Raw genomic sequence first — 12645 nt, 5'->3', positions numbered from 1 at the left:
GCTTTTGTAGATCCTTCCCTGGTTGGGCATGTTGGTCTTGATAATCCAGAACAAAAATCATCTCAGAGAACGGGCAAAAAATTACTGAAGACTTTAGCAGCACCTGAAATGCAACCCTTATTGGATCATTGGAACACTCATACTAAAAAAGTGTCACTCAGAGAAATAATGTCAGAAGAAATTGCCTTACAGGAAAAGCATGATTTGGTATGAGTTAGTATAAATATTAAGCCTTTGTCTCTGACTCTAATTTTATCATATGTTTACTTTTTGATTTTCATTTGATTCTACTTTTCCTAGTCTGAAATCATATTTTAACCTGATTGAAGTTAATGTTAAAATTGAAAAATGTTTTAAATGTAGTTTGAAGTTGGAGGTCTTTGCTTCTGGAAAATTAGTTGATATTCTATAACAGTAAGCCAATTTATGTTAAATCTGTTGTTTTAGATTTAATTTTGCAGGTGTATATATCTTATCTTTAACATTTACTTCTGCAATTTTTTAGTTCTAGAAAAACATGAAAGAAGTATTTCCTTTGAAGATAATTTCATTTATCATATAATAGCAAATGACACTTGCTATTAAAGAATTGTCCATCTTTGAAACAAAATTTTTTTAGAGAAAAATTTTAGAAACTTATGAATATGAAATTAAGTACTCTTATTTTTTATCTAACTTTTCAATTAAACAAGTTCAAACAGATATTTCACTTTGCTTTGAACTTAATTTTTGTTCTTTATTCAACATATCTAATTATATGATATGAAGCTGTAAGAGAATTTGGTTTATTTTGCATTTCTTTTTCTTAACCTTCTTTGGAATTCTGAAAATTAGTATTAGAGAATTTCAGAATCAAAAGGGAAAAGACCTTAGAGGTTATTTAGTCCAATTCTCAAGGAAAAAAAATTTCTTAGTTGGTGATCTTAAAGCATTTTACCCTCTTTTTTCACTCATTTGACTGCTCAAAGGAACACCTTTATATTGGCTGAAATACATAGAATTGGGGCATAGAAAGAATGATGGGATTCTTCTACCTTCATATTTATTTCCCCCAGTTATCTTGTTAATTAAGTTGGAAATAAGCTACCATTACCATCTTTGCATGTTTACATAATCCAAAGAACAGTCTCTTCAGTAGGATCTTATAATTTAGTGTTGTTTCAAATATCCTTCTCCAATTTACATATGTAATAAATTGGAGAAATAGATTTTCTTAAAAAATAAGGAAAGCCTAGAACTTATGCTCAAATGGTGTGACACTTTTTGTTGAAATGCCATTTTCCTCTACTGAAACTTATCTTTATGGTTCTAACCTGCCTTTTAATCTCTTAGTATAATAATGAACAAAAAAGTTTCTTTGACTTTCCAACTTAAATTTTTTTTTTTTTTCCTATCAGTGATTTTTGCTTTTCTTTCCATGGATTTGGTAATAGAAGCTGTACTCTTCACCCTGAGGGTATTCCCCCTTAGAGCCTCAGTTAAGAGAATTTCTGGAGAAATTTCTCAGTAAGAGAATTTCCCAAAGGAGAAGTATCATTTAAATTCTTTTAAAGCAAAGCATATAAAAAAAACATTAGGCATAATGTATGAATAGGATAATTAATTGTAACATGATTACGGTTATGAGTTTTCAGTTTATTGATGGGACCTTAGAATTTGTAGTTTAGAAACTCTATGATCTGGCAGATTGCTAGTAAATCTGATCACTGAATTTTTTAGTAAGGTCGGATTATAATGTATATCTTAAATAAGACGTGAATATTTAAAATTCTCGAGGTGGCTTGTTTTCATCACTCTTGTGATGTCTGATCACTCCTTTTTACTGGTCAGATTGTCACCTGTTGTGGTTCTTTTTTTATTGTTGTTTGGTGTTATAAATGGCCTAAATATGGTTAGGCTTCAAAACCATTAATTATTCCAGGATTTTCCTAAATTATTATCATTTTTGTATTTTCAGAGACACCTTTGAAATTTTATAGGAAGTTATTTTTCAGACATTAGGATTTTTGGAATAAACAAAAATATTACATAGTTAAATCACAATGTCAGTAAATTGTCTTAGAGTTAGAAATCACTTTAAGAATGATTACCATATTCCTCAATTAGAATTCAAATGGCACATTTTAGGAAAGCTCTTTCGGTTTGGCTATTTATTTTATTATTTTATTATTTTTTTTTGTGGTACGTGGGCCTCTCACTGTTGTGGCCTCTCCCATTGCGGAGCATAAGCTCCGGACGCGCAGGCTCAGCGGCCATGGCTCACGGGCCCAGCCGCTCCGCGGCACGTGGGATCCTCCCAAACCGGGGCACGAACCAGTGTCCCCTGCATTGGCAGGCGGACTCTCAACCACTGCGCCACCAGGGAAGCCCCTCGGTTTGGCTATTTAAACAATCCAAATATGACTTTGAAAAAATAACAATTAGTAACAATTCTCATGCAATTACTTCGGAGTAAATATGTTTGTGAAAAAAAATTTTTAATGTGAATTTTAAGATTTTCTGTCAACCTGAATTTGCAACTTATTTGTACATTGTAGTTTCTACCCATTGAGGAGAATATGTTTTTGAGGACGTTGTTCACAGCATCACACAGTGTCCCTTTAATGAGGACCCATGGGAGAAATTTCTCTCAGGTCTCAGTACCAGAAAAAGCTGTACTTCTCCTGAGCAACTGGTTTGTTTTTATTTTATGGACACTGAGAATCTTTGTTTCCCCCTTTGCTTTGGCCACTAAGAAGCTAAGAACTGAATTTGTGGCCCACCTTTAGCAATTGTACAGGATTTTGTGGCATGCATTTATATACTAATTTTACTTGCTAGCTTTATCCTATATTCTTACCTTTATTTTCTCTACTCTCTGACTTCATTTATTTATATCCTGTTTATATATATATATCTATATCCTTTTTTGTATAATATGATTGAATGTGTTGGGTGTGTATATGTGAGAGTATATATACACATGCACACACACATATATGTATATGTGTGATTGTGTGTATGTGTGTGTGTGTGTTAATGAACAGCTTCAAATACTTAGCAAAAAATGGGATATAAATAAATTGTGCAAGAATACTTATATTACTAATTTCAGCCTTTAATCAGTGAAGAAAGTCTGTGACTGCTTTTAAATTATTAGTCTTTTTGCAATAAAATAACCATGCTTTTGGGTCAGCATAACTAGTATTGTAAATTCCATCATAAAGATGGTTTGTCTTTTTTTGTTTGTTTTAGAAAAGGGAGCCGCTTATATTTGAAAAAGATTGTGCCACTAAACTAAAGGAGAAGCAGCTCTTTAAGATATTTCCAGCCATTAACCAAAATTTTCTGGTGGACATTTTCAAGGACCACAAGTGAGTGCTAGAAGGATTGTGTGTAGTTTCTGTTGTGATGTTATTGAAAGCATATGTCATGCATTTTAATCTCTTATTTTTATTTTTCTGTTAACAAAAATAATATAGGTATATTATAAACCATTTAAATGCGATAATGTAGAAAGTGAGGAGTTTCTGTCAATTGGTTCATATTCCTCCTCAGTTTTTTCTCATATACATACACTAATGTATGTGTGTACATGTGTACCTATTTGCTTTTGTGTCTATATAAACACAAAAATAGGTTGTGTTTTATGTGCTATTTTGTAGTTTTACTGTTATTTATTTTTTCTGTCCATACTTTGTGATCTACTCTTTTCTTTTTAAAGTCTACAGAGTATTCCATAGTATTCTTAAGTGATTTCTTAAAGTACCGTAGTTTCTTTAAACATGTTCTGTTTATGGGCTTTTTGACTATAAGAAAAGGAAACCATGTTGCACTGAGTATCCTTGAACGTACATTTTTGTGTGCATGGGTGAATGTTATTGTAGGCTAGTTCCTAAAAGTGAAATTGCTGGTCCAGAGCGTGTATATTAAATTTTTTTACAGCTAATGCCAAATTTCCTTTTAAAAGGGCTTTCCAAAACAAAAGAGAGGCATGGACATATATACAGTACCAAACATAAGGTAGATAGATAGTGGGAAGCAGCCGCATAGCACAGGGAGATCAGCTCGGTGCTTTGTGACCGCCTGGAGGGGTGGGATAGGGAGGGTAAGAGGGAGGGAGACGCAAGAGGGAAGGGATGTGGGAACAGATGTATATGTATGACTGATTCACTTTGTTATAAAGCAGAAACTAATAAAAAAAATAAAAAATAAAAAAATAAAAAAAATAAAAGGGCTTTCCATATTAGTTATATGCGCTGATAGCGTAACCTGCCCTGGATATTAAGAATCTTTAATTTTTTTGCCAGTCTGGTGTGAAAAATATTTCATTGCTGTTTAAATTTTTATTTTCCTTATTACTACTGAGGTTGAGCTTTTTTTCCATTAATTTCATTTTCTATTAATTGCTTACCCTTTGCCTGTCTTCCTTTTGGCTGTTTGTATTTCTTTCTAGATCTGTGAGAGCTCTTTATATATCATGTGTAGTTATCTTTGTTAATATAGATTATAGTAATTTTTCCTGATATAGCCATATACATATTTTAATTTATGTTTTATCAGAAAGTCTTTTCCCTTATTGGTTCTGAGTTTTATCACTTTTTAAGAAAATCTGTCCTACCCCAATATTATGAAAATATTTTCTGCAGTATTTTTAATAGTTAAATTAAAAAAGTTTATCTAGCATTTTTATGTGTATGGTATGAAGTAGAGTTTAACTTAATTGTTTTTTCCAAATGATTAACTGGATGAATAGGTCACCTTTACCCACTGATATAAAATAGAATTACTAATATTTACTACATTCTCAAATATACATTTTCTTTTATAGACTCTTTGATTCCATTGAGCTATTTGGTCCTAAGTTTCCACCATCTTGTTTTAATTATTGTGGTGTTGTAGTGTGTTTTGATGCTTAGTATGTTAGGAATGCTTCTGGTTTGAGTAATACATACTTTCGATCTTAATGTATTCCTTAAATTCCTATTTTAGCAAGAGTTGTTTTAAATAGATGCCTTTTTAGAATCTTTGGAGAATCCAATATAGATTTTTTTTCTTTAGTTTATTAGTATACTTCATGGCAGTCAGTAATTTCTGGAATAAAAAAATCTTTCAGGTTTTTTTTTTTTCCTTTAATGTAGTGTCGGAATTGATTTCAGGATTTTTGCAACAGTAGTTAAATGAGATAAGTCTGTGATATTCTGTTCCTGTGTTATCTTTGTCAGATTTTGGTATTAGGGTTTAATTTGGTGTTTGGCTTAATAAAAGAACCTGGCAAGACTGCCATTTTTCTCTGTGCTCTGGAAAGTTTAAATAAATTAGTACCTTGAAGGTTCTGGGGTTGTGCCTTTTTAGGGGGAAGGTCTCTTCGCTTTTCTTTAGGGAGAACGTTTTTTCACTATCTTTTTAGGGATATTGCTTTATTCAGATGTTTGCTTTTTTTTTTTTTTTTTTGCGGTATGCGGGCCTCTCACTGTTGTGGCCTCTCCTGTTGCGGAGCACAGGCTACGGACGCGCAGGCTCAGCGGCCATGGCTCACGGGCCCAGCCGCTCTGCGGCATGTGGAATCTTCCCGGACCGGGGCACGAACCCGTGTCCCCTGCATCGGCAGGCGGACTCTCAACCACTGTGCCATTAGGGAAGCCCAGATGTTTGCTTTTTTTCCATGAGTCTTTTCTGGTAGTTTGTCTTCTAGAAAATCATCAGGTTTATTATTGTTAAGTTGTATATAATATTCTGTGATAATTAAAAACATTATTTTGTATTTATCATGTCCTTTTTTCCTTTCCTAATGTTTTTTTTCTATTTTCTTTGTCATTGCTGTTTATCAGATTGGCCCTTTTAAAGAACAGGCTCTTGGTTTATTGATCAAAGTCTGTTTTATATTCTCTAATCATTTATTTTTGGTGATTCTTTTCTATTTTTGATGGTTCCTTTCTCTTTAAATTTGTTATGTTTTCAACTCTTTGGTTAGTTTGTTTCCTTTCAATCTTTAATAACAAATATACTTAAGGGTGTGGATTTTTTTCTGTACAATGTTTTTGATATATATGTAATGTTTTGATTTTGATATGTAGTATTTTCATTTTTTTTCTAAATAATCTCTGATTCACTTTGACTTTCTAATTTATCCAAGAGTTTTATATTTTCTAAATGGTTTGATAGTTTGGTGTGGGGGGGATTACTGTTCGTTTTGTTGTGTTGGGGTATAAGAATGCAGCCTGAAAGAGTCCTACTTTTTGGAAGTTAAGATTTCCTTTGTGGTTTAATACATGATCAGTTATTACAAATATTGCACAAAGTGCCTTTTTAAAAAAATATTTATTTACTTATTTATTTGGCTTCTTCGTGTCTTAGTTGTGGCATGCAGGATCTTTCGTTGCAGCATGCTGACTTCTTTCTAGTTCTGGCTCGCGGGCTGCAGAGCACGCAGGCTCAGTAGTTGCGGCACGTGGGCTTAGTTGCCCCGTGGCCTGTGGGATCTTAGTTCCCGACCAGGGATTGAACCCACGTCCCCTGCATTGGAACGTGGATTCGCAACCACTGGACCACCAGGAAAGTCCCTGAAAGTGCTTTTGAAAAAGAATATTCTCTGCTGAGTATGCAGAGTTCTAAATATGTCACTTGAATCAAGTTTTTCATGGTATTATTTCAATCCACAATTTTTCTATTTATTTTTGCTACCTAAACAGCTGTTTTCTTAGAGTTATGTGTTAAAATATCCCAAGGCACTGGGTGTTAGGAGGGTGGTGCTGGCACATGGCAACTCTCTTCTGTGGGGACCTAGGGCAAGAAGCCCTGATGTGAAATTACCCAGAGTTGTGGTTCCCCAGGCAAGGTAAGGGGACTGAGTTGAGTCCTTCCTCTCGATACTCAGAGTGATTGGTCAGTCAGGCCCCTCGGGGCAGGTATTATGGTATTAAATGATTACCTCCATTTCTCTGCCAACAGCTGGATAATTGTCTCAGTTACCATTAGCTTCAGTTTCACCCTGGTAAGAAGGGTAGGTTCATTCAGTTACTGCAGTATACGCCTGCAGTGTCATCTTCCAGGGCCACGCACTGCTAACAGCACCTGTGGTGGAGACTGGCTTCCAGCCCTAGGAGTGGGCAAGCCAGGTGATTTTAAGAACTAGTTAGGGGCTTCCCTGGTGGCTCAGTGGTTGAGAGTCCACCTGCCGATGCGGGGGACGCGGGTTTGAGCCCTGGTCAGGGAGGATCCCACATGCCATGGAGCGGCTGGGCCCGTGAGCCATGGCCGCTGAGCCTGCGCATCCGAAGCCTGTGCTCCGCAGCGGGAGAGGCCACAGCAGTGAGAGGCCCGCATAACGCAAAAAAAAAAAAAAAACTAGTTAGGATGTGGTTAATTTCTGGTAGCTTCTAGCCCCTAGAAACCCCTATTTGTTGAGCATATGTGAGGCGGCAAGATGAGAGTGCTCAAGGAGAATTGGTAGTCCCAAATGGTTCCCCTTCAAGGGTTGTCTTTAATAAATTGAAGAATAGCAAAATATCACAGTATTTTAGATAACTATTTATCACATTTCAAAAACAGTCCTTTGTGGTCAGCTCTTCATTATCTGGCCATTGGAAAAGATCAGAGGCATAAATAGTCTGAAATAATGAGCAGTATAAAATCATTTATAATTTGCTTTGGAATGAGTTTCTTTGGATACGGGGACATTAGTGTTTCAGATGTTTGTCAATTTTTGTAGAATTTCATATTCCACATAATATAGTATCACCATGAAAATATGCCTAAATAATGTAGGGGTGGGAGGTAGGGTAGTGTTTTAGTTTTTCCTTTCTATATCCCTGCTTAGAATTTCTTTGACTAGAACGCCATGGTATAAGTAAAATGTAAAATTTGACAGGATAAAAATGTCAGTTTAAGGATTTATTGTCTGTTTTTGATGTTTGAAGGAAACTGAAACCATGTGTGAATCCAAGGGACTTAAGTATAGGTGATAAGATGAAAGAAAGATTTGTGGAAAATTTACCTGGAATAAAAGATAAGAAAATGAATTAATTATCAATATGTTACTTTTTGGTATTCATTTAAAAAATTAGTTCCTTAAAGACACAGACCTACTAGAGAATGGACTTGAGGATATGGGGAGGGGGAAGGGTAAGCTGTGACAAAGTGAAAGAGCGGCATGGACATATATACACTACCAAACTTAAGGTAGATAGCTAGTGGGAAGCAGCCGCATAGCACAGGGAGATCAGCTCGGTGCTTTGTGACCGCCTGGAGGGGTGGGATAGGGAGGGTGGGAGGGAGACGCAAAAGGGAGGGGATATGGGAACATATGTATATGTATAACTGATTAAATTTGTTATAAAGCAAAAAATAAAAAAATTAATTAATTTTAAAAAAATTAGTTCTTGAGAGCCTCTAACTTGACACTTTCCTTCTGTTCATTCTTGAGTCTTGAGATACACAATGAGTGTTTAATTTTCATGTTTAAAACTCAGAAGTGAGCCAATTTTTCATATTCTTCTAAGATTTTGAAAGATTACTTATGTTAATGTTTCCACATAACTTTTATTTTCATTTACTGACCTCATATTTGTACTTCAACTCTCTACAGCTATTCGTTAGAACACACAGTGCAATTTCTAAATTGTGTTCTTGAAGGAGACCCTGTAAAAACAGTGGTAGCACAAGAGTTTGTTCACCAAAATGAGAATGTCACTTCTCATACTGCACAGAAGTCTAAGGAGAAAAAGGTATAGAGCTACTTAATTTTTTACAGTAATGGTAAATAATTGTGTTTGAAAATGTAATTGGTTTGTTAGATAGTTTAATGATTATTTCTCACCATTTTTCATAGACTGGAAATTTAACCACCAATAGCATATTTGGTTTAGAATATCTGTTTGCTCAAAATAGTGAATTTACAGCTGATTATATTTTTTTCTTTAAAGCCTTTGTGCACAACAAGCATTGGAATTTCTGTAACTTTTTATGTGTAGACTACACAGTAGAGTATGAGGCTTAATTGAATAGCAGTGGGTGTAATATGATGGGTCTTAGGGCATAAATAATGTGGGTGGAAATGTTTAGCCATTTGAGAAGCTACCAAGCATTTTCCCCAAATAGCTACGTTCTTTTACATTTCCATCAGCAGTGTGTGAGGGTTACAATTTCTCCACATCCTCTCTGACACTTGTTATCATCTGTCTTTTTGATTATAGCCATCCTAGTGGGTGTGAAGTTGTTTTATGGGTACCTGGGATTTGTTTTAATCAGGTATGGTCAGACACCCAGACATGGAAATGTTGTGAAGGAAGTTTATTATACTCACAGATCCCTAGAAACAGGAGGCATGGCCCAAAGCCACATGAGGAAGCACCAGGGTCAAGGAGGCAAAGGAAGTAGGGGGGAAGTGTGGGCAAGAGCCTTTTTTGTGGTGTCTGCAGGAAGGACTGAGCGAGGCAGAGTAATAAGCAGGTTTAGGATGGACTAGTTTGAATAATTTCAGCAGGCTCTGGGGCATAGGAACTGTCCCTAGTTTTCTGGTACCTGGCTTCGGTGATCAGGGTATATAGATGGTAGTCAGAGAGTGAGAGCCCCATAAAGAAGGTGGTTGGGGGTATGGGCTCTAGATTGGATGGTTTGAATATATAAAGCATTCTAGCAAGTGAGTTGTTTCCTGTCTCTAGGAATTAGCTAACCCCAAGGTGGTGGGTGCTGTGTCTCTGGGGGTTATCAAGGCCCCAGATGTCAAAGCATCAGAATACAGGAAATAAAACACGTGGCTAATACAGAAGTGGTATCTCATTGTGATTTTGATTTGCATTTCCCTGATTACTGGTGATGTTGAGCATCTTTTCATGTGCTTACTGGCCATTTGAATAACTTCTTTGAAGAAATGTCTATTAATATCCATTACCCATTACAGTTAAAAAAATTCTCTAGTTGTATGAATTTTTATATAGCCTACGTACAAGAACCTTATCAGACATATGACTTGCAGAATTTTTCCCGTTCCAAGGGTTGTCTTTTCACTTTTTTGATGATGTCCTTTGAAGCACAAAAGTTTTAAAAATTGATCACGTGCAATTCATCTTTTTTCTTTTTATGGATGTACTTTTGGTGTCATATCTAAGAAACTATTGCCTAATCCAAGGTCATGAGGATTTACACCTGAGTTTTCTTCTAAGAGTTTCATAGTTTTAGTGTTTACATTTAGAGCTTTGATCTATTTTGGGTTAATTTTTATATATGGTGTGAGATAGGGGTCCAGGTTCATTTTTTTGCACGTGGATATCCAGTTGTCACAGCACCACTTGTTGCAAAGACTGCTTTTCCCCATTGAATTTTCTTAGCACCCTAGTTGAAAATGAATTGACTATAAATTTATCACTAGACTCTCAGTTTCATTCCATTGATCTGTATGTCTCTCATTATGCCAGTACCACAGTCTTGATTACTGTAGCTTTGTAGTAAGTTTTGAAATTGGGAAGTATGAGTTTTCAACTATTTTCAAGATTATTTTGTCTATTCTGGTCCTCTTGCATTTCCATGTGAGTTTTAGGATCAGCTTGTCAATTTCTGCAAAGAAGCCAGTTGGAATTTTCATGGGGATTTTGTTGAGCCTATGGATCAATTTGAGGTGTATTGTGATCTTAATATTGTCTTCCAGTTCATGAATATGGAGTACCTTTCGATTTATTTAGGTCCTCTTAATTTCATTCAACAGTGTGTTGTAGTTTTGAGTATAAGTTTTACATGCCTTTTAAAAAATTTATTTCTAAGCATTTTATTTTTTTGATGCTATTATAAATGAAATTGGTTTCTTAATTTTATTTTTGGATTGTACATTGCAAATACATAGAAATACAATTGACTTTGTATATTAATCTTGTATTCATTTTAGGCTTTTTTTTCTTTTTTAAACAGTCCTCAATCATCCTGCTATACTTACTTATTAATAAGACTGCTCAGGGATAGTGGAGCACCACTTGTGTGTTGCCTTTTTTCTTTGAATATTTCACCATCACTTAGCTGATATGTAGAACTTAGGTAATTTTGGTTTTCATGTGATCTTTTAGTGTGTACACAGAGCAGGAACCAAGTGTACCACTGATGCCTGTGTTCATCATGGATAGGTGCAGTATATTATAAGCTTCAGGGAGTGTACAAGATGATGATGAGACCTTCAGTGCCAAACTGAGAATGAAGATTACTTTTTCACCTGATAATAGAGCAAGGCACTCTTGGTCATTATGGTGATAGAGGAAGTGATGGGGACAAAGTGTGCTTGCTCAAAGTGGGAGATGGTTAGAAATGTTGGAATCAGAAAAGGGATTTTGTGAGTTGTGTAAATGTTGGCCAGAACGTAAATTTGGGTAAGTTATACTGGAGATTATTCTTAGCCTTTCTCAAAAAACGTAGGCAGGTGTCACAACACTGATAAAAATCTTTTAAGGTCTGTGAGCAGAATAGTCTGTCTTTGATATCCCAGGATCCCAAGGGATCAGAGATACTAAAGGGGAGTATCATGATACCAGTAACATTTTGGTTTATCTGCTTTGTTCAAGAAACTAACATTTATTTAAAACTGTGTTTTATTAATACTACTACTTTTTCCCTTTAGCCTTTAATAAAATTTGCAAGTTTGTTACCATTGGAAATGGTTTTGGTATAATAGTACATCACACTTTCAAGTGACACTAATTACATTAATTCTTAGGTAGCATGTATTTCACTTGGCCCTTGTTAATGAAGTTATAGTAAACCACATCACTATGAAAGGGATGTAAAAATAAATTTTGGTTTTATTTTAAAAGAGAGTAGCTATTTGATAAAATATCTCTCATTATGTACTGTCTGTTTATGGCCACGCCATGCGGCTTGCGGGATCTTGGTTCCCCCACTAGGTATTGAACCCCGGCCTCTGGCAGTGAAAGTGCTGAGTCCTAACCACTGGACCGCCAGGGAATTCCCTGTTTTTTCTTTTTTAAAAATAAGAAATGAAAGGTCCCTTCCCAGAGAACCAAATATATTTGCAATTTTTAGTATGAACACCAACAGTGAGAGACTTTAAAGCTGTGAAATGTTTATGTCCATATTGTTAGGCACTGTGGGCTTTTCAGAGGTCATAGAAAGTGTTTTTATTATCCTCTCCCTGGAAAATCTTTGATTTTATCAGGAATGCAAGCCATATACTCACAGAATATTTAAACATTAATATGAAAGAAGCTTGTGATTATTTACTACTGAGTGTGACATAAGGATGTAGGTCCTATGAATATTCTTAGGTAAGAGAGAGCCTTGGGTTTGTTGCAAAAAATAAATTGACTGTATATTTACAGATTTTTGACTGTGGTAATGAGTTAGGAATATGGTGACACATTAATTTTATTCTTTTCTATTTGGTGGAGAGTGTTGAGGCATATTTGTGTAATAATTATTATTTTCATTAACCTTGTGTTTTAAATTAGAGTTAGTTTAGTTTCTTTAATTTAAGGTCCCATATGGGTAACAACTACTTGATGATATTTCAGAAAACTCAAAAAGTCAACGCTACCCGTAGCGGCTAGTTGGTAGTCAGCTGATTAAAAACTGCCCATAAACCTCCTTATGATTTTTTTACCTACTATAAGGCATGGTTACTCCACATGCCTTTCTGTTTTTTTTTTTTTTTTTTTTGCTGTACGCGGG

General features: G+C 35.3%; 1 protein-coding gene across 8 annotated transcripts in view; it reads left to right on the top strand.

The window, feature by feature from the left end:
• N4BP2 (NEDD4 binding protein 2) overlaps nucleotides 1–12645 on the top strand; it is a 71420-nt gene that overhangs the window by 44714 nt on the left and 14061 nt on the right. For 7 of the 8 annotated variants that reach the window (XM_081229801.1, XM_081229800.1, XM_081229799.1 and 4 more), the window contains 3 exons: nucleotides 11–207; nucleotides 3235–3353; nucleotides 8567–8705. In XM_081229801.1, coding sequence (XP_081085927.1) covers nucleotides 11–207; nucleotides 3235–3353; nucleotides 8567–8705 — 455 coding nt within the window. Of the gene's footprint in view, nucleotides 1–10; nucleotides 208–2537; nucleotides 2675–3234; nucleotides 3354–8566; nucleotides 8706–12645 lie in introns of those variants that run through there. The other variant, XM_081229804.1, reaches the window with a different exon arrangement.

This window comes from Mesoplodon bidens, assembly GCF_964165515.1.
Source record: "Mesoplodon bidens genome assembly, chromosome: 1".
In the NCBI taxonomy this organism is placed as follows: domain Eukaryota; kingdom Metazoa; phylum Chordata; class Mammalia; order Artiodactyla; family Ziphiidae; genus Mesoplodon; species Mesoplodon bidens.
Note: the sequence above shows the minus strand (reverse complement) of the source record. Positions and strands in the feature narration are given on the sequence as shown.